The following is a 26,757-nucleotide window of genomic DNA, read 5'->3' on the forward strand; positions in this document are numbered from 1 at the left end:
AGGAGGAGCTGTTACTAAAGGCTCAATAGAAAGTAAATGGTTTAAAAATAATGATCTTGAACTAAATGTCAGTTATATTTGTTGGTAAATGCCTATACCAGTAGCACTACAATTTGGAACAAAACAAAGATGTGTAAGATCACCATTCATGCATTCGATCAAAGCTGATTGAGCCCTTCTTACGTGTCCTGTTCTACATGTGGATGACATGGTGATAATGAGGGGGCTTCAAAACATTCTTGGAAAAGTGGGATTAAAAATCATGGAAATTTCCCATGAACTTCGTCATGCCCTGTCATAATATTTTGGATGATGCAATAGCACTTGCCTCCCTGGAGAAGGCCATCCGGCTTGGTAAAGTAGACCCTCACTCACTGCCATTGAGTCCACTCTGACTCACAGGGTAGGGATGCTCCTAGGGGTTTCTGAGACTCTCTTAACTCTTCACAGGAGAGACAGCCTCATCTTTCTCCCAAGGAGTGGTTGGTGGTTTTGAATCACTGACCTTGTGGTTAGCATCCAACACATACCACTATGCCACCAAGGCATGGGGGTAAAGTTGAGGGGCAGCGAAATGGCAGAAGACCCTCAATAAGATGGACTGACGCCGTGACTGCCACAGTGGGCTCAAACATAAGAATGGTGAGCATGTCACAGGACGGGACCAGGCTTTGTTCTGGTTTACAGAGGGTCGCTATGAGTCGAAGCAGAATCCATGATAACCCAGCAACGACAATACAACTTGAAACAGAATTAGACAGGAGTGGATGCCGTGATTATTGTTTATTGATTAAGTAATCCCTTCTTAAGGAAATAAAACAAATGACAATTATTGAAGTACTAAAATGTTCATTAACACGACTATGTGATATACAGGAGTCAATTACATTTTCCATAGTAAAGCAATCAATTTAAAATTAAATGGGGGGGATTCGATTCAAAATTGCAACAATGCAAAACTAAAATCTATCTAGCAACCCTGTTTTCCACGAAATGTGCAGGACATTATTCGAAGCAAAAGGTGACCCCAGTGGCCTTGCAGGTGACCTGTGGGATGCAAACTGCAAAATCAGCAGCCTGACCCCACCAGCTGTTCCCCGGGACAAAGATGAGGTTTCCTGCTTCTGTAAAAATTGACAGCCCCACACATCCAGTAGGGCACTCTAGTCTGTCCTCTTGGCTCACTAGGAGTCGGAATTGACTAGACGGCCATGGGTTGTTGTTTTTATAGGAAGCAGTGTTATAATAAAGATTGAGCAGGCAGTGGCTAACTTCGTGGTTGATAGTTCAACCTGCCACTTCGAGGTGTAAAAGTGAGGCGGTGTGCTCCTGTAATGATCGATCAAGGCTCAGAAACCGACGCAGCGACCGTGGGTTAGTTCTAGAGGTTTAACGTCCAAATAATGGGAGTTCCAGATAGAAACACAGGGATAGATAGGTAAGTAGATAGATAGGTAGGTAGGTAGGTAGGTAGGTAGATAGGTAGATAAAAATAGAGAAGAAATGATCAATGATGAAAGTGAAGCAAAATTCTCAAAAAAGAGAGCTATCAATTCTAGATGATCAATTTTCAAGTGTCCAGGACAGTGTATATAGACTGATATACACTAGGCACAAACTAAGAGCATTCTAGAACACTAGGGATAGGGCAGAGCCCTGGTGGCTCAGTGGTTATCTGTTTAGCTGCTAACAGGAAGGTCGGAAATTCGAATTCCCCATCTGCTCCTCGGGAGACGGCTGAGGTTTTCTACTCCCATAAAAAGTTGCAGTCTCAGAAACCCACAGGGGAAGTTCAACCCTGTCCCGCGCGGCTGCCATGAGTAGGCATCGACTGAGCATTAGTGAGTTTGGTTTTGTTAAACCCACAGGGACAGTTCTAGTCTGTCGTGTAGGGTCATTATGAGTCAGAATCGACTCGATGACCATAAAAAGGCTATGAAACTTCTACAGAGTCAGATTCAATTTGCATCTAGAGGGTGCGGAATTTGTCTTCTCAACAGAAATGCTTGACGCCAGAAAGGAAATAGAGAGTGACCTTCACGGTCTGAGAGGTAATGACTTAGTGACAGAGACCAGGTCCAGAGTACACCTGGCTGCCCCAAGCTCCTGTCCCTTGGAAGCTGAGCAGGCTGTGTGCCCACTGTGGCCAATGGACAGCTCATTAAAGTCGACAGATCACTTTCGCCAGAAGGTAACCCCATGCTCACCTGACAGTGCCACCAGGGCCAGATAAAAAGCACCCTCAAAAAACATGTCATCCAGTCTATTCCAACACATAGCAAGCCCATGTTGGGTTTTACAGGAGCAGATCACTTCATGTTCCTCCTGCAGAACAGCAGGTGAGTTTCAAAAGCCAACACTGGGGTTAGAGCAATACAAGATGAAGACTGGGCAAAGGTGAGGAAGCCCAAGTACGGCTTCCTCGGCTAGTGGCGTCAGGCGTGACTACTTCTTCCTGCTCCTCTGTCCGCATCTGTATTTTGACAATGACAGCAGAATGGAAGCATGTGTGACTTCACGCGGCGCCACCCTACCCCCTCCTCAGAAGGCTGGATGGTCAAGAAAGAGAACAAAACAGGTAAATAAAGAAGGATCCGGGAAGCATATTGGGAGCTGCTAAAGTGATTAAGCTATTAAAACGGAGAACCATCGGCAACGGGGACGCTGCCAAAGAATCGTGGCAGGGGTTTTCTGAAATTCCGAGAGCAATTTGGTGATTAAGTGTGGTTTCCAACAACAATGAGCAATTTTATAATTTCGAACTTGGCTGAAAGCCCCTCATTTTTGTGACCGGCACCCCTGACGGTGAGTGGCAGGGTTTGGGTGGAGATCTTATCAGTGATCACCCCTGGTCCTTGGGGAGGCGTGGGGGGGGTGCAGTGGGCAAGAGATGCTAACGGAGCAAGTGCAAAGACCACACGTTTCAAAACCAGTGGCTTCGCATATTAGTAGTTTTTATAAGCGATGGAAAGACCCATGTGCTAATAGCCTCCAGCGTTCGGAAAGGAAGGAAGAGATACCTTAGGTCCTTCTTGGGGAAGAATTGACAGATTACGCACTGGTAAAATTGGTACATTTAGAAGCGCTCTCTCAGAACTTTGGCATAGTTCTCTGCAGAAAGCTGAAATGTCAGAGGGCCACTAGCTGGGCCAACTATTGCCCATTCATGGTTAGGGACTCCGAAGACTGGCGCTGAAAAAGAGTGAAGCCGAGCAGGGGCAACTTGGGGATAAGAAACAATAACCCGATTATGGAAGGCTGATTTGTTTCCCCCCTTTGCAGATTCTTTTACCTTCGGAGTATTAATTACTCGTCTCCAACACAACGCTCATGCACACCGTTTTAAATGGCACAAACTGGGCTCCAGAACTCTGGGGGTTACTTAAAAAGAAAATATCCAAGCCATTAATTCCTTATCGTTTTCAATGATCAGAAAATGAGAAGGTGGAAGGTAGTCTTTTCAAGGTCGCCCTCATTAGCGAGACTGATTCCTAACTTGGAGTTCCATTCTGTCCTGATAGCTCTCGCTTTGTCTAAATCTAATATATTTACCACGACTCATTAACCACAACCCTATTACCCAGCACAATTGATTCTTCCATAAAGTGGAATGTGGCTTCATTCTTGTAGGTACTTTACAAAGGACTCTGGGAAAAATCAGGATTGGATAGGGAGAACAATAGGTAATTTTAAAAGACAATCAACTGAATGTCCAGAGAATGTGGGCAACTTTTCTTTGTGTGCTGAACCAGCCTAAAGGAGGGAAGAAAAAAAGAAAGAGAGAGTGAGAAAGAGCAATAATCTAACTGCTCTTTAAGTCAGGAGATTGGAATCAGGAATGTCAACTGATATTCAACTGCTGTTGGAATTTAAAAGAAAATGGGGGTAGGGGGCAGGAGGCAGGCTTACTCTAAATTAGCTAACTGGATTAATGATATCTCAAAGAACTGTAGTAAGGAAATACCTATAGCATCAAAGACCCATTGCTATAAACTTAATACCTGTCTGGCATCTGGTTAAATAGTTGGCATTGATCGCATGTAATCCTCCCAGCTAGCGGTGAAAACCATCCTCTGCTCTCCCCGACAGAAAGCAGGAGCCCAGCAAGGTTTGGTGCTCCTAGTGTGACCAGAGTGAGCACGGGACGCACTGACCAGTGACCAGGAGCCAGGTTGCCTTCTGCTCCACAAAAGGTCCCCACAGGTCAGATCACCTCAATGGCAATGGACAGTCCCCAGCACAGAGTTAACTAGGGTAATCCTGTCCCATGACGTGGGCAAGATTGGACCCAAGCTCTGAATCCAAAATGCAGGCACCCCTGCTTCTTGGACAGTAAAAATGAATACACAACTCATAATGAAAATTCTGACAGGTCCCAATAGCAACCTGCTTGAATTCTAAGGGGGTAGGACACCTTGGGTACATCAGTGTGTATTTACCGACTCAGCACACCACCATCAAGGTGCTCCCAACTCACAGTTTAACTCTTCACGGGTGTAGAGAGCCTCCTCTTTCTCCCCAAGAGTCGCTGGGGTGGGGTAGGGTTCAGAATCCTGACCCGTGATCACCAGCCCAATGGATAACTGCCACGCCATCCAGACTCCTCCGGGGTAAATTTCATAATTAAACATATAAACAATGATGACGAGTTTTTTACTGTTTCTGGTTTCGGAATACGTAGGAAGGTAGCATAAGCTTCCTGAACTTCAGCATTTGTCCCCACAGAGAAATCAGCCTTGTGGGTCTTTGCCACGTCAGATTACTGACAGCAGGATGCCCGGGCTATCTGCCCAGGAAGGCCGTGGAGCTGCTGGCTTCTGCTGCCATAGCCGTGCTGAACTCAGTTTAGCAGCTTAGCACACCCCCAATCTGGGCCAGCATGTCTGTTTACCTCCTGGGGAGCCCCAAGGACCAGGAGGGACACTGTGTCTTTAGTCTACAAAACAGAACAGAAACAAGAAAGCCACGGTCCTCTGAATCTCAGCCCTGGTCTTCTGAGTACAGAGTGACCCTGACCCGAGAAGATTGTGGGTACAAGGCCCAGCCACCCTCCCTCAGGGAAACGGGGGTTTGGGGATCCAGAGACCTTGTTCAAGTTGTCTGCTGCTTGGCCTCCCAATAACTGTTCTTACAGAACTTTCTGGAAATGACTGACCCACAGTGATAAATTGACATTGGGGGTTTCCTCTTTAGGCTCAAAACAAGAAATGTAAGCCTTGTTTCTGGTTTGGGTTTTTTATAGAGAACATTAAACTGGCTGTTTTCAGCTAATGCGTCTCCAAGTGTAAAGGGATTATTGAAACAGATACAAAAGTGCAGTCTTCTTTAGCAACGTAGCTAAATGCCAGCCAGCCAAGCAAGTCCTCTGTGGAAATCTTTGCTTTCTGATGGCTCTCATGTCCCTAGTGGCAACATGGCAGTCCATTCAGTGAGGCTATTGAAATGATCTGTCACCGGGGACCTTTTCACGCAGAAAAAGAGGATGACATATAAAGTGATTTCTGTTTATAAAATAAGGTGATCTGGATATTAGAAGTTAGTATTAGGTTGGAAAAGAAAACAACCACATAGATGGAAGGTTTAATTGGATGTCGTTGATTTCATCTCTTGAGAAGGCCCGTGTAAACATACAGAGCACGTGTCCTTAAAAAGCCAAAATAAAAATCCTCCAGAAAGAAGAAAAGTAAAATTGAAATGGACTTAGAGTCTTTAGTGACAAACAAGTTCATCGCAAATGAACCAAATTTAAAAAGAAAGAAATTTCAAACAGAAGGAACTGGAGAGGAAAACTAGGGATAATAAAGCAGGTAAATATTTGAGGATTATGAGAAAATATGTTGGGGAAAACAACGATTTGCATTGAATGTTGGAGGGAAACACACAAAGGGTAAAGGGAAGGGGAAACGGAGAGTTAATGCTTATGTGGGGTGATGAAAAATTTAGGAAATGAGTAATGCTAATGGTCAATTGTAACTGCAATTAGTGCCAGTGCACTGAATATTTAAGATGGTAAAAATAATAAATTTCATTATAGATATATGTTATTATAATAAAAACTATTAAAATGCACTTTAAGTTTCCTAGCCATAGGCATTTAAGGATAGGGTCAATGTCTATCAAATCACATTGAGTAATGTCTAGTCGGTCATAATACTCAACAATTTCTGAATAGTGAACTTAATAAACTCAACTCAATCAAAAACTGGATCTGTGGCTTATTACCACTTTCCTGCTATATAATTTCTAATCAGTGGGGCCCACATGGCGCCCCATCCCCTCAGCTACTGGCTTTGTCTCTTTCCTGTTACAGCCAAGTTCCTCAAAGCAGTTCCTTCCTATATTTAGTTCCGATTGGCCACTCTCCAACCCCAGCAGAGAGCTTTCCTCAGAGAGGAGGTTCGGTCCTTCAGGAGTCCACCCTGCATTCACCCTATCCTGACACCCAAGAGTCTGCCTAAGGGTGGAGTACTGGCCTATTTGCTGGTCGGTCCTTCCCACTAGCCGCTAAATTCCGTGCGGGCAGTGACTGCTTTCTGAAGCCTGATAGCCCCTCCAGCATTGCAGGTTCCCCGTTGGGCTGCTAACCTCGACATCAGCGGTTCATAACCACCAGCCACTCTGTAAGGAGAAAGATGAAGCTTTCTACCCCTGTACAGAGTTAACGTCTTGGAAACCCACAGGGGCAGTTCTACTCTGTCCTATACGGTCAGTGAGTCGGCACTGACTGCATGGAAGTGCGTTTAAGGTTGTTGGTTTGCTTTTACTTGGTTTGGTTTATTTGGTTTTCAATGGCTTCAGTTCCTGGGCCAGATTCCAGTACAAATTCATTGCATGCGAAATGCTTAACCAACTAAATAATGAATGAGTCAATGAATGGTTATCTGTATCTGCTCCTTTGGACTAAGGACTAGGCCAGCCACAGAACCCTTGGACTAAGGACTAGGCCAGCCACAGAACCCAGAACTCTCTAGTCAATCTTTGGTTCCACCAAGCCTGTAAGGTATTAGAGAGCAGAGCTCTTCCTTCATTGTTACGGACCTCCTAGGCCCCTTGTACAAAATCACCATGATCCTGACTCCTTGGACAAAGAATTCCCCGTGTGGGTTTCTGAGACGGTAAATCTTTATGGCAGTAGGAAGCCTCATCTTTCTCCCGGGGAACGACTGGTGGTTTCAAACTGCTGGCCTTGTGGTTAGCGGTGCAACACATAACCCACTAAGCCATCAGAGCTCTTGTGCAAATTCAAGGACTCAATAATTAATTGATACTAAAAGGAAGTTTCCTTCTGGGGGTGAAGTGGGGTAAGAAGCACTAGCCATCGCTCATTGCCAGACACTGGTAGGTGCTAGACAAGTTGTCTCCATTCATATCGCCAGTCTCATTCACTTAATGATGGCATACTCAGCAAAATAAACTGTAAACCCTCCCTTCTAATGAACCCACTTAAAAATAGCATTTTGAATACTAATACTAGCCAGCACATTACTTCATATACAAAATAACACAGCAGTACTATTGTGTATATATGCAAAAGTGGACGTCAGTAATATATCTTAAGTCTTAGTATGCGATCAAGGTTTATTGGATCCAATTTTTGTTGCTTAGGCATCTTTTTATGGTTGTTGTTGTTAAAAGAACTAACTGATCTGTCTTGGAAGAAGTATGTCCACAGTGTCCCTTAGAGGCAAGGATAGTGAAAGTTCATTTTAGACACTTTGGGCGTGTTGTCAGGAGATCAGTTCCTGGAGAATATGAGCATGTGTGGTAAGGTAGAGGGGCAGTGAAAAGAGGACGGCCCTCGATGAGATGGACTGAGTGCCTACAAGAACGGGCTCAAGACAGGCGCGGTCGTGAGGGCGGCGATGATCGGGCCCTGTTTCCTTCTGCTGTGCTTAGGATTGCTCTGGGTCGGAACCGACTCGATGGCACCTAACAAGGCAGTTTTTAAAAAGCAGTTCTAATCCTTTGTAGAAGTAGCCATGGCATTGTCTGGTAAGTCTTGGACTATACACCAGAAGGTTGGTGGTTCAAACTCGCCTGCTGATCTTCTGGAGAAAGATGAGGTTATCTACTCCCATAAAGAGTTAAAGGCTCAGAGGCCTATTTAGTGATGCTATGAGTCAGAATCAATTCATTGGCAGCGGTATTAGAATCCTTTATCTGGACAGATACATCATGGCTTTCATGTTTAGAAATTTTCAAAGACAAACAGAAATATTATTTAAAAAAAGGAGACACTAAAAATTATTGCACCTTGCAATAATTACCTATGGCTCACTTGACCACTTAGAAAAAAACTCTAAGATCCATTATGGGCTCTTAATGGTTTGGGACTTCTTGTACTTGAAGCAGTTAAGTTGTTCCATCATTCTGAGGAAAAGGACCTAGCAATTATGCAGCAGTTATTTTAAAGCACATTTTAAAATAACTGTAGTAATAGCAAAACAGAAGGACGAGAAAAGGACTTAGAAGAGTGAAGTCCAGCAGAATGCTCAGCAACGGCTGAAATGTTAGGTGTTGTGTTGTCCGACATAGGAACCATGAACCACATGGAGTGACAGCGTCTTGAATGTGGCTAGCAGCGAAACTGAATTTGTATTTTAAATTTTTTATTCATTTACATTTAAATACAAGGGGACTTAAAGAACTCTCCATGGATAAGTTCGATCACTTTTAATTCCATTAATCCAGTAACTTGTTGAAGCACCATATAGGTACATGTGCCGAAGTACTGAGGAATGTAGAACTTAGAGAATGGTCCCTTGGAGAGATAAACTTTCAGGTGTTTTATGACATGACCCACAGGACCACATCATCCCTCAGGAAGGCCTGGTTTGCATATGCCCTTAATTGAATAGAGGAGGGGGTGGAGAATGGTCCAATTCTTGCATGGGGTACTGAATTTTATGGGTCAGTTTGGCTGGGTCACGTGCCCACTTAGCAGGTCAAACACTAGTCTAGCTGCTGGTGTGAAAGCGTTTAGAGGTGATCAACCCTTACGATTGAATTTAAGAAAACAGACCACCCTCTATAAAGTAGGTGGTTCTTCTCCAAGCAGCTGGAAAGAGTTAGGAGCTAAAAGCAAAGATTTCTTGAAGGAAGGAATTTGGTCTCAAGACTGTAACACAGAGATCCTGACAGGTCACGTCTTGCCCTCTGATCTATAGTCTTCGGACTGGGCAACCCCACAGTCCGATTTAAGCCAATTCCTTAAAACCAACCAATCTCTCTCTCTCTCTCTCTCTCTCTCTCTCTCTCTCTCTCTCTCTCTCTCTCTCTCTCTCTCTCTCTCTCTCTCTCTCTCCAGCTGATTGCTACACAGTCACTTCCAGCTCTTAGTGACGCTAAAGGACAGAGTAAAGTAAGGTAAGTGAGAGGACAGGAAACTGCCCCCTAAAGCTAGCAAGGATGTAATCTTCATGGGAGGACGCGGCCACATCCTTCTCCAGTGGAGGGTTGGTGGGTTGACATCACCAGCCTTCTGGTTACAGCCCAGCACTTAATCCTCACTCCTTCTCTCGCCCTCTCTCTCTATAATATATGTACATGTATTATATATGCATGTATGTGCATATAATATTGATGTCTATGTAAGGGTACATAGCCTGCTTCCGTTTCTCTGGAGAGTTCTGACAAAGAGAAGAAAGTTGATGGCGGGGGGCTAGTCTCACAATCATTTAGAGGAATCCGTGATGAAAGCAAATTCTCAGTCAGCAGTACCCTCTAGGTGGCTAATGATGGTGCCCATGAAACTTCCAGAGGAAGCACAGTTTCAGGCTCCATGTCTTCAGATAATGAAATGCTAAATTAAGTCCTTCCGACTCAAGACTCTATGAATGAACAACACATTTCTGTGAGCAAAACAGAAAACCTGCATCAATGGTTGCATAAGGGAGCTGGGCCACCTCGTTCTGCTACATGAATGGGAAAAAGTATTCCTTCACCTTTTCTGATGCTTATGCACCAGGATTTTCTTTACACAGTTGTTAAATGTACAATGAGGAAGTCAATTATGTATATAAGAGACTAAAAGGGTCACAAGGAAGAGACAAGCCAGTCAGGGTGTGACAAAGAACCAATGAAACATATAATTTTCCTCTAGTTCTTTAATGCTTCCTCCCCTCCATGATCCCAGTTCTACCTTACAAATCAAGCTAGACCAGAGCATGTACACGGGTACAGATAAGAGCTGGAAACACAGGGAATCCAGGACAGATAAACCCTCAGGACCAATAATGAGAGTAGTGATACCAGGAGGGGAAGGAGGAAGGTGGGGGAGAAAGGGGAAACTGATCACAGTGATCTAAGTATAACCCCCTCCCTGGGGTACTGACAACAGTAAAGAGGGTGAAGGGAGACATCGGTCAGTGTAAGACATGAAAAAATAATAATAATTTACAAATTATCAAGGGTTCGTGAGGGACAAAGGGGGAGGAAAGAGGGAAAATGAAGAGCTGATACCAAGGGCTCAAGTAGAAAGAAAATGTTTTGAAAATGGCGATGGCAATCGTGTTAGTCTAGGTAGACTAGAGAAACAAATCCATGGACACACATATGCGTATAAGAAAGAGATTTATATACAAGAGCAATTGAACATTGCGCTCTCCACCTGGAGAAAACAGTTCCAGCCTCCGGGGCTTGCTCTGGTGCTCTGGACTCCCGAGGCCCTCGGTGAGCACACCTTTCATGGAAGGAGGGGTCCGGCTATGTCTGCTGGGTCAGCCCCGGGTTTTGCGCTCTGTTTCACTGGGTAGAAAGCATCCTATGGCTCCTGAGTGGCACCTGGGGCTGAGACCACTGCATCCGGTGCACACGCCAAGTCCAGGTAAAGCGTGGGAGTGACGTGAAACTACTATCGCTCGCCTCTCACTGATGGCTCAGCTTCAGATGGAAGGGGAGCCGTGAGAATTATAAAAACAAAACAGAAAAAAGCAAAAGACAGCTAGCTGGAGGGCAGGCACAGTAGGGACCCTGTCCTAAAAGGCTCTTCCTTGCAGGATGGGAAGCTAGTGGAGTTGAATTTTAAAAACAAAAAAAGTAACCTGAGCTCTTTGCCTGTAACCCTGGGTACATTTCAGGGTTTAAAATCCTTCTTTGATCCAGATCACGGCTCTTTGGGTCTTGGCATCCAGAGTTATTCCTGAGTGCGAAACAAATCTGGGAACGAACATCGGGGCTGGCCCCAGCCTTGCCTTCCGCTGCCAGGCTACGAGTTCACTCCAGAGGCCAGCCCCAGACCGGTGCGAGCCCCTCTGGCTTGCTGCCTCTGTGTACCTAGAGGAGCCCCCACCTCGGGGCTCAGTTCAGGGTCCACTTCATCGGGAAGTTTGGTCCCTCCCTCCTGGGAGACATTTCTGCCCTGCCAAAAGTTAACACCCACGAGTGAAGCGATGCCAACGTGCCAGTATGATTTTGACTCATAATTGTAGTCTTATAATGATGATGGGACCTGGTAGCACAGTAGTTAAAGTGTCTGGCTGCTAACCAAAGGGGCAGTGGTTCAAACCCACCAGCTGTCCTGGGGGAGAACGATGGGGTGGTGTGCTTCTACACATATTGACAATGTTGGAAACCCACAGCTGCTGTGCTGCACTATCCTACGGGGTCCCTCTGAGTCAGCTGGCAGCGGGTTTACTTTTGTTGTTTCTCTTCAGGGCAACTGCTCAGAAGGTCAAGAGTTATAACACTCCTGCCTCCTCACTCAATTCATAGCCCTGGAGTAGACCCCCAACCACTGACCCTAAAGGACAGAGTAGACTGCTCCCTGTGCGTTTCTAAGATGATAAATCTTATCTTCTTTTTATTTTTTAACAGTTTCATGGACATATAATTCACATATTAAAACTCAGTAATTAAATTCATATTAAAAAGTTATACAAATCAACACTAGAACCAGTTTTAGAACAGTTTCTTCCTTTATGGTATTAGTCCCCTATCCCTCCTCAACCTCCCCTGCCATAACCCTCAGAAACTATTATTCCAATTGCCATCTCTACAGGTTTACCTAGTCCTGATTTCATATATAGAAAAACTTGCCCCACTGCTGCCACCCCCCAAAAATACAAGAATAATAAAATAAAACTAGAAAAATCTCAATCAAAAAGAAAGCAGAAAATATTGAAAATCAGAACAAATTAGAAATGGGCCAAAAGTGATATCACATGATAAGTTGTTATATTTTCACCTAACTGCATCTGCAATAATCCACTTTTCAATGCACTCTGCTGATAACACACCTATTCACATCCTGGTCTACGGTCAGAGGGGATTAGCCAGAGGCTTATTCCAAGTAGGTTCCCTGCAAATGGATTTTGGGCTCCCGCTGTCATCCACAGCCTCTGCACAATGGGTGCCTAGACTCCCAGCCCTCATACCATTCCCTGGTCTTCGATTTTATTATGTACGATCCTTGAATCACACAGGCTGACGTGCTGCGTCCATGTGGACTTAGCTGACATCTCACTTAGATGGCTGCAGTTGTAAGACAAACCACTAGATCCCGATCAGTACTCCTTCTGAGAGCCGGGCCCCACGTGATTTCTTCACCACGCTTTTCTGTAGCACCAGTACCTTCAGTGGTCTCCTCACGAGGAGAAGTATCGAGTGTGGCCATGTCAGAAGAACTAACTGTTCTTAGAGGAGGACTGGGACTTAGTGTGAGTTCAAAATCCATTCATAGATCTGATTCATGTATTCATATATTGACATATGTCCCTGATTGAAGTTGTCTAGGATTTCTTCTCGCTTGGCTCCACAATCAATGCTCATGGAAGCAGAAGGCAAGAGATTGGAGGACACACTGCATTGTGTTTCCTGTATCGAAAAGCAAGGGCTAAGGGGCACCTGACCCAAGCCAGGTTGTTATCAACTGCCTCCTATGCATGTGAAAGCTGGACATCGAATAAGGAAGACCGAAAAAGAATCGATGTACTTGAACTGTGGTGCCGGCGACGAATATTTAAAGTATCAAGAACTGCCAAAAGAGCAAGTGAATCTGTCTTGGAAGAAGTATAGCCAGTATGCTGCTTAGAGACAAAGATGGTGAGACCGTTACCTCGCGTACTTTGGACATGCTGTCAGCAGCAACCTGTGGAAGGACATCACGCTTGATAAAGAAGCGGGGCAGCGGAAAAGACTCTGGACAAGACAGAACTGCAGTCGTGGCAGTAACAGTGGGCGCAAACACAAAAACAACTGTGAGGTTGGGGCGGGATCGAGAGCGCTTCGTTAGGTTGTCCCTCTAGGGTCCCCAGGAGTCAGAATCGACTTGAGGGTACCTCTCAATCACCACCAACCCTTCAAAGACCTCTCGTATGTCTACACAGACGATAGTACCAAAGAAAACGGGTCATGAGTAGCCGATTCAGCCCACTTTTGTTCATGCTACCACCCTCGGTTAATAGCTTTAGCGATTGCAAATGTTCTATATGCAGAGTCTTCTGAGACAGAGTGGAAGAAAGGCTTCAGCAACCCCTCATGGGGGAGAAAGCCAGCGGGAAGGAAAGTGCCATCGTCCCCTCCCCTTCCCATTTTCCCTCCTTGGTGGATTACTGGCCAAAGAAAACACGTTTTCACTACAAGCAGCGTGGCAATGAGGAGTCATTATGATATTAATAAAATCCAAACATTCACATCCTTAGGGTCAATTCCAGCTCATAGTAACCCTATAGGACGGAGCAGAAATGCCCCTGTGTGTTTCCCAGAATGTCGATCTTCTAAGGGAATAGAAAGCCTAATTTTTCTTTTGTAGAGTGGCTTGTGGTTTCAAACTGCTGACCTTGTAGTTAACAGTCCAACGCATAACCCACTCTGCTGCCTTGATATTAGTAGTGCTTCTATAATACGGCTCACCACTTTCTCTAAGCAATCAGCAGTGAAACCAACACCCCAAATTCCCTAAGCTATGACTTCCTCTATAGTCATAGCTTCAGGAGCGGGACTGTCTACTCCCATAAAGAATTACAGTCTCCGAAACTCACAGGGGCAGTTCTAATCCATCCTCTAGGGCCACCATGAGTTGGCATGGATTCGATGGCAGTGAGTTTGGTTTTCTGAGTTTGGAGCAGTGGTTCACAACAGTGTGACCCACCCCACCCTTCCATCCCTTCCCAGCCAGCAGCATGAGCCTCATTCACTAGCAACTTGTTAGAAAGGCGAACTCTCAGGCCCTGTCCCTAAACCTATGGCCAGCGAGTCTATTCTGCCTCACAGTGACCCTATAGGACAGAGTGGACTTGCCCCACAGGGTCATCTAGACAGTGATCTTTCTAGGAGAAGAGTGCCATATCTTTCTTCCCAGGAACAACTGGCGGGTGGGAATTACCATCTTTTATGTTAGCAGCCAAACACTCACCCACTGCATTACCAGGGCTTCTTGGAATAGGAGGCATTACAGATATGGGGGAGAGTTATTATGGAAACATAGGAAACTTTATAAGTAGGTGGAACCCTCTGAGTACTTTCACTTCGGACCTAGTCAATCAGAAACTCTGGTGGCTGGGTATGGTAGTGACATAATATCGTGTCAACTTGAGGATATTAAGAGTGAAGGGGTGGAGTCTAGCCTGTCAATCAGATCACAGCTTGATGGTGTCTCCTTGTGGCTGTGGCCTTCTCATGAGGATTCTGGGAACTTCCTCTTTCTCTGGGGAGGTGAGTCACACTCTCTGCCTTTGTTTTCCATGTGAACAAGCCGCACGGAACCACAGTGATGGCAGCTAGAACCCTGGAGATGCATCCACCACCATTGGATCCACAGGACTTTCCACCTACCGGCTTGTGATCTTCCTGCATTAGGCATCATTGCATGTGCTGTGAGTCTAGAGAGGACTAGTGTTGGACATATGGGCTAATATCGGACTTATGGACTTGATCTGGATGCAGTGGGTAAGTGTTTGGCTGCGATGTTTTCTCGATAGACAATTGCCCTTTGATACAAAGCTCTTCCTGGTATTTGTTTCTCTAGTTAACCAGATCTAACAGATTATGTCTCAACAAGCCTCCGGCAATTCTGATGGAAGCTGACATTTGAGAATAACACCTTGGGGAAAGAACCTGGGGCGGGAGCCAAGAGACCTAATTCAGACTCCAGCTCTCCACCCCAGGGTCCACTTCAGTGACACTGAGTGAACCGTTTCCTTGTGCCTATCTGAGCATACCTAGAAGAGATGGTCATGGGCCTTATCTTGGGATGGTTTGTAGTCTCCCCTGTTCTTAGGGGCTGTGGTTCTGGACCCTTTTTTAAATTTTTGTTCTCCTAGTGCCTACAGTGCCCTCAGCAGTAGATAAGTATGCAGCCGATCTAAAGGCAGAACCATTCATGTGATAAATGCTACCTTGCCATTTATTGATAATCCCAATGCCAACCCAGTCTAGTCACCACTAGTCACCTCTTTTCAATGTTCCTTGCATCCTGAGTGCTGAGTTCTCATATTATGCATCTACTCATTCCATCCTTTCAGACATCCCCTGCTGTGGGACGTTTCCATCTGCCTTTGACATCCGATACTGAGGCTCAAATCCTACTTCATGTGTCCGATGTTGTGCAGCTATAAAGGGCCACACAGTCAGTGCTGCGCACAAAAAATGCCTTCTTCCAAAGCTCGTGTTCTTGAGCATGGTGGTGTTCTAAAATTCCCCCAAAGCCAAAGCCTCTAGGATGGGTGATTTATCTCTTCTCACCACCTCCTTTAGAGTGCCCGCAGACCTGAGAGCCTACCTTCCTGAAGTATCTCCCACAATGGTCTGCTTCTTTTGTTTAGATGTTCAATATTTGAAAATGCTTCAACGCTCGGCAGAAGGTTTTCAGCAGCAAATTCCTCCAAAGTGGGGAGCTGAGTCCTTCTTTGTTCTTAGTCTGGAACCTCCGCTGAAGCCTGTTCACTTTGGGGGACCCTGCTGGCCCTTGAAATACCAGTGACACAGCTTCCAGCATCACAGCAACACACAGCCACCGCAGTACGACAAACACAGAAGTGGGGACCTGGGTCAGGAAGCGCCTGTGGGAATGGAGCCTTCAGGGTCTTCATTTGCTGATGGAGCAAGACTCAAGATAAAGAGAACTTGGAATGTGCAAAGTATGGATTTAGGAAAACTGAAAATGGTAAAAAAATATAAGGGAATGCATGAGGATCGATAACCTAGGCATTAGGGAGCTGAAATGTACTGGTAGCGGCGACACTGAATAAGAAAATCATATGATTGACTATGCTGGTAGTAACACAATCAAGAGGAAGGGAATACAAAAGTTTTATTATTGATTATGCTGGGAATAACACAATCAAGAAGAAAAGAGTGGCATTCATCATGAGAAAGGATCTTGCTAAATCCATCATGAAGTACAATACTATCTGTAATGGGTTTATATCTACATGTCTTCAAGGAAATCCAATCAATACCACTATTATTCAAATTTATGCATCAGCCACAAAAGCTAGTGATGACGAACTTGAGGAATTCTACCAATGACTTCAGTCGGAAATTGATCAAACATGCAATCAAGATGCATTGATAGTTATTGGTGATTGGAATGCAAAATGTTGGAAACAAAAAGGAAGGAACAGTAGTTGGAAAATATGGACTCGGTGAAAGAAATGAAGCTGGAGATTGCATGCTGGAATTTTGCAAAACCAAAGACTTGTTCATGCACATATCTTTTTTCAATAACACAAAAGGTGACTATACACATGGACTTCCCCAGATGGAATGCACAGAGATGAAACTGACTACATCTGTGGGAAGACGTGATAGAGAAACTCAATATCAGTAGCTAACACCAAACCAGGGTATGGCTGTGAAACAGCCCATTAATTGCTCATATGTAAGTTCAGGAAAAAGATGAAGAAAATTAAAACAAGCTCTTGGAAGCTAAAATACAACCTTGAGTCTATCCCACCTGAGTTTCAGGAACATCTCCAGAACGGATTTGATTCCTTGAACACATAGGACAGAAGAGCTGTGGGAGGACATCAAGCAAAAGGTTATTAAAAGAAAGACAGAAAAGATTAAAGTGGATATCAGAAGAGACTCTGAAGCTTGTTATTAATCACAGAGTAACTAAAGCAAAAGGAAGACAGAATGAAGTTAAGGAGCTGAATAGGACATTTCAAAGAGTAGCTCGTGTGTGCAAAGTCAAATATTATAAAAAAAATATTATAACAAAATGTGGAAGGACCTAGAATTAACAATTAACTCAAAAGGGAAGAACATGCTAAGCATAACTGAAAGTGGAAAACTCAAGGAAAAAATGTAAGCCTTGAACTGCAATTCTGAAAGATTCTAAAGGCAAAATACTGAACGATGCAGGGAACATCAAGAGAAGATGGTAAGAACACACAGAGTCACTGTATCAGAAAGAACTAGCTGGCAGTCCACCATTACAGGAAGTAACGTGTGCAAGGATCAATGGTGTGGGAGGAAGAAGTTCAAACCGCACTGAATGCACTAACCCGAAACAAGGCCCCAAGAATTGATGGGATACCCATTAAAATGTTCCAGAAACCTGAAGAAGCACTGGAAACACTCACTTGTCTATGCCAGGAAATTTGGAAGACAGCTCCTTGCCCAACTGACTGGAAGAGCCATATTTGTGCCCATTCCAAGAAAGGTGACCCAACAGAATTCTCAAGCTGCAGAACAATATCATTGCTATGACACACCGGAACATTTTTGCTGAAGACCATGCAGCCACGGTTGCGACAGTGCACTGACAGGTCAGATTCAGAAGAGAACATGGAACAAGGTATACCATTGCTGCTGTCAGAGGGATCTTGGCTCATTGCAGAGAATACTAGAAAGATGTTTACTTGTATTTCATTGACTATGCAAAGGTATTTGACGGCATGAACCATAATAAACTGCAGATAACCTTGAGAAGATTGGGAATTCCAGAATACTTCACTGTGTCCATTTGGAACTTGTATCTGGATCAAGAGGAAGTTGTGTGAACAGAACAAGGGAATACTGCATTGTTATAAAAGCAGGAAAGGTGTGTGCCAGGGTTGTTTCAGCTGATCATACTTGTTCAACCCATATGCTGACCACATCATCAGAGAACCTGGATTATATAACGCAGAATGGGGCATCACGATGGGAGGAAGGCTTATAAACAACCCATGATGTGCAGACGGCACAATCTTGCTTTCTAAAAGTGAGGAGGAATTGAAGCACTTGCTGATGAAGATCAACGATTGTAGCCTTCAGACTGCATTACATCTCAGCGTAAAGAAGACCCAAATCCTCCCATCTGGACCAATAGGTAACATCATGATAAATAGAGAACAAATTGAAGTTGTCAAGGATTTTTGTCTTACCTGGATCCACAATCATCAATGCTCATGAAAGTAGCAGTCAAGAGATCAAAAGATGGATTGCATTAGGTAAATCTGTTGCACAAGACAAGAGCAAGGATGGTACTTTGAAGACTAAGGTGTGCCTAAGACTAAGGAGAGATTATCGAAAGTACCATGGACTGTTAAAAGGACAAACTGACCTGGGTTGAAGAAGTATGGCCAGCGTGCTCCTTAGAGGCAAGGATGGCAAGACTTTGTCTTACATACTTTGCACATATTATCAGAAGAGACCAGTCCCTGGAGAAGTATACCATGCTTTATGCAGTGGGGGCGGGGGGGCAGGGAGGCATGCACAACAACAACAAAGGAAGGCGCTCAATGAGATGGACTGACACACTAGCAGCATCCATGGGCTCAGGTGTAGGGACAATTGTGAGGACAGCACAGGACAGGGCAGTGTTTCATTCTGCTGGGCACAGGGTTGCTATGGATCCGAGCCGCCTCGGTGGCACCTAACAATAACACACGTCTCCTTACACCTGGGGCTTTGCAGGTGGCCCATGACGAGGCCGAAGTTTAAAGACGCCGCAAAGCAGGCGCAGCCTGGGAGCACAGGTGTCTACACTTCAGGATATCAAGGTCCCAAAAGGAAGGTCTGACACAAAGCGATAGGTACAGGATTGCCAGCTCTCTGTGCTGCCAGGTCCAATCTTTTCCCCGACTACTGGTAATAAATATCACCATTATCTCCTACATGTGCATAAAAATGGCTGTAAAGACACACTCAAGAGCTGTAAGTATTGAATGAAAACGTTACACATTTCTTGTGGATAACGAGTATTCTATTCGTTTCCTTCTCCTCGTTTGCAGCAGATTGGATTTGGCTTTCAATATACTCAAGAAAGGGGACAATCATAAGAAAATCCTCTTAATGCGGACTAATGTGTCTCTGGGGACTCTGCAGTGCACTGCCAAAATCCTTGCCTTCCGCACAGGAGACCTTGGTTTTGGCTCCTGGCCTGGGAACCTCAAGCACAGCTCCCACGTGTCAGGCACAGCCCCCACCTGTCAGCGGTGACTGCGATGCTCCTATGATGCTGACCAGGTGTCTGCAGAGCTTCCAGGGTAAGACTAAGAAGAAAAGTCTGGTGATCAGTGTCTGCAAAATCTCAGTTGGTGAAAAAGCCTATGAATCACAATGACCCACTCTGCCACCAATCAGGTGATAGTGTAAGACTGGACAGTATTTTCTTCCACCGCGCGTGGGGTCACCGTGAGCCTGAGCCAATTTGATGGCAACTAACAAGACCCAAGAGTCTATATGAGAAGCCTGGGGGTGGGGCGTGGGGGAAGAAGCCTGAGAAAGAAAGATGGGGGCCAGCATTCCAAATGCAGATGGAAGTCAGACTTCCCGGAACCATGGCAGCTGGATGAGTCTCCTGGAAACCATAGCCCTGACATAATCAGGCAGAGAAGGCAGCCAACAAGAAGAGCACTGGCTAAGGTGTGAAGTCAACCCGAGGCTCCGGTCTTGCGCAGTTATTGCCCGTGACTAATCAATGGCTCTTAATTCTCCATAATCATTTAGGCTGCCTTCATCCTCTTCCCCCTCCACCTTAAATCCAAAAGTTCCCTGCAGTAGTCTGTCAGCCAAACCACAGCATAGGGAAACTCGTAAAGAATGTCTGCCTGGAAGCCTGTGTCCCTTTACAGAGTCATCTCCGTAGGATTGACCTGAAAGGAGGGACTCCGAAGGTTGTCCAGGGCGCTTGCTCCTGAGAGCACTTCTCACAAGGAGGGTGGGAACAGATGCACAACCTGAAGAAGGGACTCAATGTCACTGAACTGTACACGCAGCAATTGTGGAGTTGGTGCACATTTTGAAGAACATCAGACCTACCTGTTTAGGAGAAGAAGAATGAAAGTGTGTACCTAGGCCAGGACAGGTGTCCGTGAGAAGGTGCAGTCTGAGAAAGGGTTCAGCCTTACATGGAATGGCCCATCAAAGGCAAGCGGTGGGGAGCAGGCTAGTGGTTGAGTCTAATTCCAGGCCCTAAGGCATGAGGACCCACCAGCACAGAGGACAGAGGCAGAGAAGGCAGCCAACAAGAGTGTTTGCTGAATTGTGAAGTCAACCTGAGGCTCTGGTCTTGCGCAGTTATTGCCCATGACTACACAATGGCTCTTCCTTCTCCAGAATCATGTAGTCTACCTTGATCCTCTTCCCCCTCCTCTTCATCATACGCCAAAGGTGGACTTGGCATCCCTGAGCTCTGATGGTTTTGTCAATGATTCAGGTGGGATCTGCTGGAGGCCTGGGAACTGCTGGAGACAGAGACCGCTGCGAGTACCAAGAATAAGGAAAGGAGGTTTAAACAAATACCTTACCTTGCTCGGAGGTGGGCCATGGTCATCCAAATAAGTGGAATTTCCTAGGGAAAAAAAGAGAGTTGATAAATCATCTTTTTTAAAAAAAACCTCCAAATGAATGAAATGCAAACCCACTGAAGAGGCATTTGAGATCTATTTCTAATCAGATAACAGCTCTAGAGAAAAACAGGTAACAAATAGCCAGTTGAAACCATTGCTGCTCCTATCCCCACCTTTGGCTCATAGGATTAGCAGTTTTAAACAGCCACGCACACGGAGAGCATGTGTACTGACATGCACCCACTGACACAGATCAGTGGGGTTGACCTCACACCAGATGGTTTTCAAATTGTAGTGTGTGCATCTGGATGACCTTTAATAACAAACCAAACCAAACTCACTGCCATTGAGTCACTCCCAACGCATAGTGACCCGATAGGAGAGGGGTGAGTTTCTGAGACGGTAACTCTTTAAGGCAGTAGAAAGCCCATCTTTCTCCTGAGGAGGTGGTTTCTAACTGACGAACCTGCGGTCAGCAGCCCAGTGCCTAACCACTACACCACCAGGGCTCCTCACTGACCTCGAGGGCATGCTAATCACACAGACTGCTTAGCCTCACACGGCCCCCTCCGAGTGCCTGACTCATCGTTTCTGGGAAATGGCCTTTCTAGAAACTCCCCGATGACACGGCCGTTGCTGGTCCTACAACCACAACTTGAGACCCACTGTGCCCCGTCATCTCTCCAGTTAGCCTCGGAGTGCTGGCTTGACAGGCCTCCACAGTCCAGCTTGGTTTTGAAGCTAAGTTTGTCTTCAGTACTAGCCACTTGGGGTTCCTGAGTGGCGCACGAGCAGTAAAAGGCTTGATTACTAACCCAAAGGTTGTAAGTTTGAGTCGACCCAGAGGTGCCCGGAGACCCATCCTTGGTGCCTAGGGATCCCATCCTTGCAAATTCTGGGGAGCACAATCATTGTCTACACATGTAGCTTCATCATGAATCGTCATGGGTACCATGGAAACTAACAACAAAGAGCCACTTACTGGCATCTGCATTCTAAGAAAGGCAACTCGAGTTTATTGAGTTCCTAGTCCGGCTCCCTCAGTGAACCACGCTGAAAGAAACTGAAATAGGTGTGCCAGGATAGAGGAGGAGAAAACCGTGGCGTAAACTCAGAAACATACGGAAGGCCATGCTTGATTGGGAGAGATTGGTAGATGCCCTTCAGTCAATGCTAGAGGTTGGTAAGGTGCACACCACTGCTAGTGAAGTACTCCCTCTTTAGATCAACCAGGCCAGAAGGGGCAGCATTTGCCGGGGGAAAAAGCTCCGAAAGGCAGGCTGGAACAGGAAGGAAAAAGGAAGAATAAGGTAAACACAGACAGGAAGTGGGTACAGGGCTGTTACATTGTGGGGACTTCAATCAAGGTCACAAGTGAAATGTGTCTCACTGTTGAACCCAAGACCAGTTTGCTCTATAAACTTTCACCCAAATCACAATATAGAAAAATGACTGAGTTCCTTTGCTATATCTGCTAAGTGCTTTCTCTCTGCCATCCTGTCAGTCAATGCTGGCTCACAGTGACCCCCCTGTGGGCGTCCAAGACTGTCACTGTTTTATGGGAGTAGAAAGCCCTATCTTTCTCCCATGGAGCTGCTGGTGGTTTCGAACTGCTGGCCACGAGGATCATAGCCTAGCAGGTAACCACTGAACCGCCAGAACTTCCTGTTGAGTGCTTTACAGAAGCCCATTCACTTCATTCCAATGATCAGCGATGAGTTATAAAAGTATACCCATTTCACAGAGGAGAAAACAGAGACTGGAAGAAATTCTGTCACGTGCTGACTGCCACCCAGCACAATGCAGAGAAGACTGGCTTTTGCAGAGGGAGCTGGACACCTACTTGTCTGAACCGCCCATTTGGGGTCTTGTCATTGCGGCTAACATTACCATCTGGTCCCATGCCCCATGTTTGGTTGCACGAAGGAGCTGTTATTTAGAGCTGAGTAGAATCTCAAAGCCCCCTCTTGCCACTCTACATGATATCATCTCCACCCCAAAAAAGAGTAAACATGATCAGGTTTGTTCTACCGAGCGTAGAAAACACTGCAAACACAAAGAACCCTGCAGCAGTGGTTGTCAACCTCCCTCACGCCGCGACCCTTTCATACAGTTCCTCATGTGGTGGTGACCCCCCAACCATAACATTATTCTCATTGCTACTTCATCACCGTCATGTTGCTGCTGTTATGAATCATCAATGTAAATATCTGATAGGCAGGATGTATTAGGCGACCCCTGTGAACGGATCGTTTGACCCCCAAAGGGGTCCTGATCCACAGGTTGAGAACCGCTGCCCTTCAGGGAATGCCGGGAATCAAGTACATGTCCTAGTCTAGCAGGCTGGAGGGGTTTTTGGACGAGAGGAACAAAGGGATTTAAGATACAAAAATGCGAAGGGAGCTGATGCCAGGGCCATGAACTGGGCAAGCTCATCAGGTGTAGGAAATAAATGGCTTGGCTTTACGGGTCTCTCTCTACTGAGCCAGCACCCACTCATAATCCTCTCGTTTTCCCTTTATAGCTTCTGATTTATAAAGCGCTTGAAGTCCATAACGACTGTCCTCGAGCTGGCTGCCTGGAGATGGGAACGGGCAAGCGGCTACCATTTTCATGAGCTCGGCACTCACACAGAAACGTGCCCCTCCTTGGGGGAACGAGATTAAAAATCTGCTCGATGTTAAGGACCGGGCTGCTTGCAGACTTAAGTAGGAAGTAAAATGTAATAAGCTCAGGCTTCATATACCCAGTTGGTAAGGCTTACTGATGTGTGACGTCTTCGGGTAGCCTTGTTGTTGTTGTGAGGTACCATCAAGTCAGTTCCGAGTCACAGCGACCCTGTGCACAACAGAAGGAAAACCACCTGGTCCTGGGTCACCTGTGAGCCCACTTTTGCAGCCGCTGTGTCAAACCAGCTCGTTAAGAGTCTTCCTTTTTGTCCCCACCAGGCATGCTGTCCTTCTCTGGGGACATAGTCATGGAGGGCACCGTGTCTCTCAAAAGTGGGTGGACAAACTCATCAGGAAATTCTGGAGAAAGAGCTCTCCTGGAGAGAACGGAATTTCTTGGAGGCCTGATTCACGGCTGACATCCTGGGCACTCAGCCCCATAGCTCCACTTGCTGTATGAAGTTGAGTGTGTTCTTCACCTCCCTGTACCCGGTTCTTTATGCCAATTAAAACAGTGGTGGTGCCCAGATTACAGACAGAACATGAGGATGTAACAAAGTAATGCAGCCACAGCATTCCCCTTGGGACCAGGCACAGAGGAAGCCCTTGGTAACAGTGAGCTATTTTGATGAAATGAGGCAAATGGCTACATCTTAGGCCGTGAACTGAAAGGTTGGGGGTTTGTGTCCACCCTCCAAAAAACCTCACGCTCATCGAGTCGGTGCTGACTAAGAGCAATCCTCTAAGATACAAAAGAACTGCCCCTGGGGGTTTCTAAGACTGTACCTCTTTACAGAAGTAAAGAGTCTTATCTTTCTCCCACAGAGAAAGCTGGTGGTTTTGAACTGCTGACCTTGCGATGAGCAGCCCAACATGCAACCAGTATATGCCACCAGGTCTCCCAGGAGTCCACCCTTAGTCACCTTGAAAGGTAGTCACCGCTTGACAGTTTACTTCCAGGAGATCACCCAACATCAAACCAAATCCACTGCCATCCTGTCTTTTTAGACTCCTGGTGATTCCTTCTAGAGTTTTCCAGACTCTGGATCTTCACGAGAGCAGAGAAACTCATAATTCTTCAGCAGAGCGGCTGGTGGGTTTGAACCACCGACCTTCTGGTTAGGAGCCCAACCACTCACGTACTGCACCACCAGCACTGTGCAGTCTAACTGCACCACACGGGGTCACCAGGAGTCAGAAGCAGCTCCATTGCTTGTGTGTTGTTATGTTTTGGGGGTCAGGCTCAAAGTTCTCCACCGCTTGTATGTTGTTGTTTTGGGGGGGTCAGGTTCAAAGTTTGTATTATCCCCTCAGCAGAGACAGATGGGAATATATATTCTTCAACTATGGGAACATGAAACTCCCATCGCGGTTTACATTAAAGAGCAAAACTGACCGCCCCTCGCCCATCCCCAGGACGGAATTTTTGCTGAGTTACTGCTGGCTCAGCAGTGTTACATCCTCGGTGAGTTCCTGGATGGGAAACCGCGACACTGAGGGAAGAGAACTGTGTATTTGAGCTCCAGGGTCAACTGCCTCTCTTTTCATCCAGTGCTCTCCAAAAGAGATAAAGGACAGTGGCTTTGGGGTGAAGACAGCAGTCCTGTACACAAAACATTTCCCTGGCTTACGGATGTGAGCAAACAGGTCGTTGGCATTCTACTGGGCAGACCTAAGTCTCACCTCACACTCTAAAAGCACCAGGTAACAAAAGTTTCAAAATAATGGTAATGAAGGCTTTGGGTGACACAGGTGTGCTCATACTCCTGAGGCAGTCTTTCATTGATCCAGCCACCATGTACTGAGCAACAACTTACTCATCAGAAGGGGAACCGATCACAATGACTGACATATAACACACCCACCCCACCCCACCCCACCCCGGGGGATGAACTACAGAAATGTGAGTGAAGGGAGACAGCAGACGGTGTAAGACATGAAAATAATGATAATTTATGAAGGATTCACAAGAGGGGGAGGGGAAGGGGGAAGGGACAAAGGAGCTGATGCCAAGGGCTCAAGCAGGAAGGAAACAATTAGAAAAGGGTGGCAGCAACATATAGACAAATGTGCTTGATACAATTGGTGTATGGATTGCTATAAGAGCTGTTAGAGCCCCTGATAAAATGATTTATTTAAAAAGGGGGGGGAAAGGCGCTGAAAACCCAGTAAAATTATAGTTCCCTACCCCAATTCTACTTTACAGATCTGGCTAGATCAGAGCACGTACACGGGTACAGATAAGAGCTGGAAACACAGGGAATTCAGGACAGATAAACTCATCAGGAACAATACTGAGAGTAGCTATACCAGGAGGGGAAAGGGAAGGTGGGGAAATGAAGGAAACCGATCACAATGATCTACCTATAAGTCCCTTCCAGGGGGATGGACAACAGAAAAGTGGGTGAAGGCAGACATGAAAAAAACAATAATAATTTATAAATTATCAAGCATTCATGAGGAAGGAAAGGTGAGGGAGGGCAAGGAAGACATAAGAAGCTGATACCAAGGGTCAAGTAGAATGATGGCAACACATGTACAAATGTACTTGACACAATGGATGGATGGATGGATTGTGATTAAGAGTTGTACAAGCCCCCAATAAAATGATTTATAAATAAATCAATCATGATTTTAAAAACTGCAGTTCCAATTTTTGCCCTGTTCCTGAATGTGTAATGATCAACATTCAATTCTAATGCTGTGCCGAGTGTATAAAAGGATGGTCTGCCAGAACTCTCTCCACGACCTCAGGAGGTGCCACAAATATCTAACACCAGGGCCAGTAAACAAGGCCGTGGAACCGGAGCCAAACGATTCCGTGGAATCGGGGGCTTCAAAGAGTTAGTGGGAAAAATCCACTCTCTTGTAATCATATATTTCACAGATGTTTGGAAACACCCTCATACAGTGTAACCAACCGCCTAGACGGCTTACTGACTAAGACGGCTTACTGACCAAGACTAAGACGGCTTACTGACCAAGACTAAGACGGCTTACTGACCAAGACTAAGACGGCTTACTGACTAAGACTAAGACGGCTTACTGACCAAGAGGCAAAGTTGTTTGAGATTCTTTTCCTGTTTGTCCTCCTTTTCTTCCTCTCCTGTCTTTCTCTTACCCAAGTTCCGTACTCAGATGGCGTGGCGCCACGAGACTGCTCTGCACGAACAAAGGGGCAGGGTTCTCCGCAGACCCCGATGTCCCCGCCAGCCGATGACCCTGCCTGTCTCTGCCCACCAGGCATGGGATGCCTATGACGTTATTACAACCCGGAGGCCGCGAGTCCCACACACTGCAGCAGAGACGCAGGAATGGAAATGAAAGTTGTATTTCGCTCTTTGGAGACAGCATGCGCTCTCTCGGGG

At 45.8% G+C, this 26,757-nt stretch overlaps 1 protein-coding gene across 1 annotated transcript in view; it reads right to left on the minus strand.

Moving 5' to 3' along the window:
* Positions 1 to 26,757, minus strand: part of UST (uronyl 2-sulfotransferase) — a 340,533-nt gene that overhangs the window by 173,933 nt on the left and 139,843 nt on the right. Inside the window, exon 2 of the mRNA XM_075554408.1 lies at positions 20,679 to 20,722. Within this exon, the coding sequence (XP_075410523.1) occupies positions 20,679 to 20,722 (44 nt within the window). The remainder of the gene's footprint in view (positions 1 to 20,678; positions 20,723 to 26,757) is intronic.

This window comes from Tenrec ecaudatus, chromosome 7 (genome assembly GCF_050624435.1).
Source record: "Tenrec ecaudatus isolate mTenEca1 chromosome 7, mTenEca1.hap1, whole genome shotgun sequence".
In the NCBI taxonomy this organism is placed as follows: domain Eukaryota; kingdom Metazoa; phylum Chordata; class Mammalia; order Afrosoricida; family Tenrecidae; genus Tenrec; species Tenrec ecaudatus.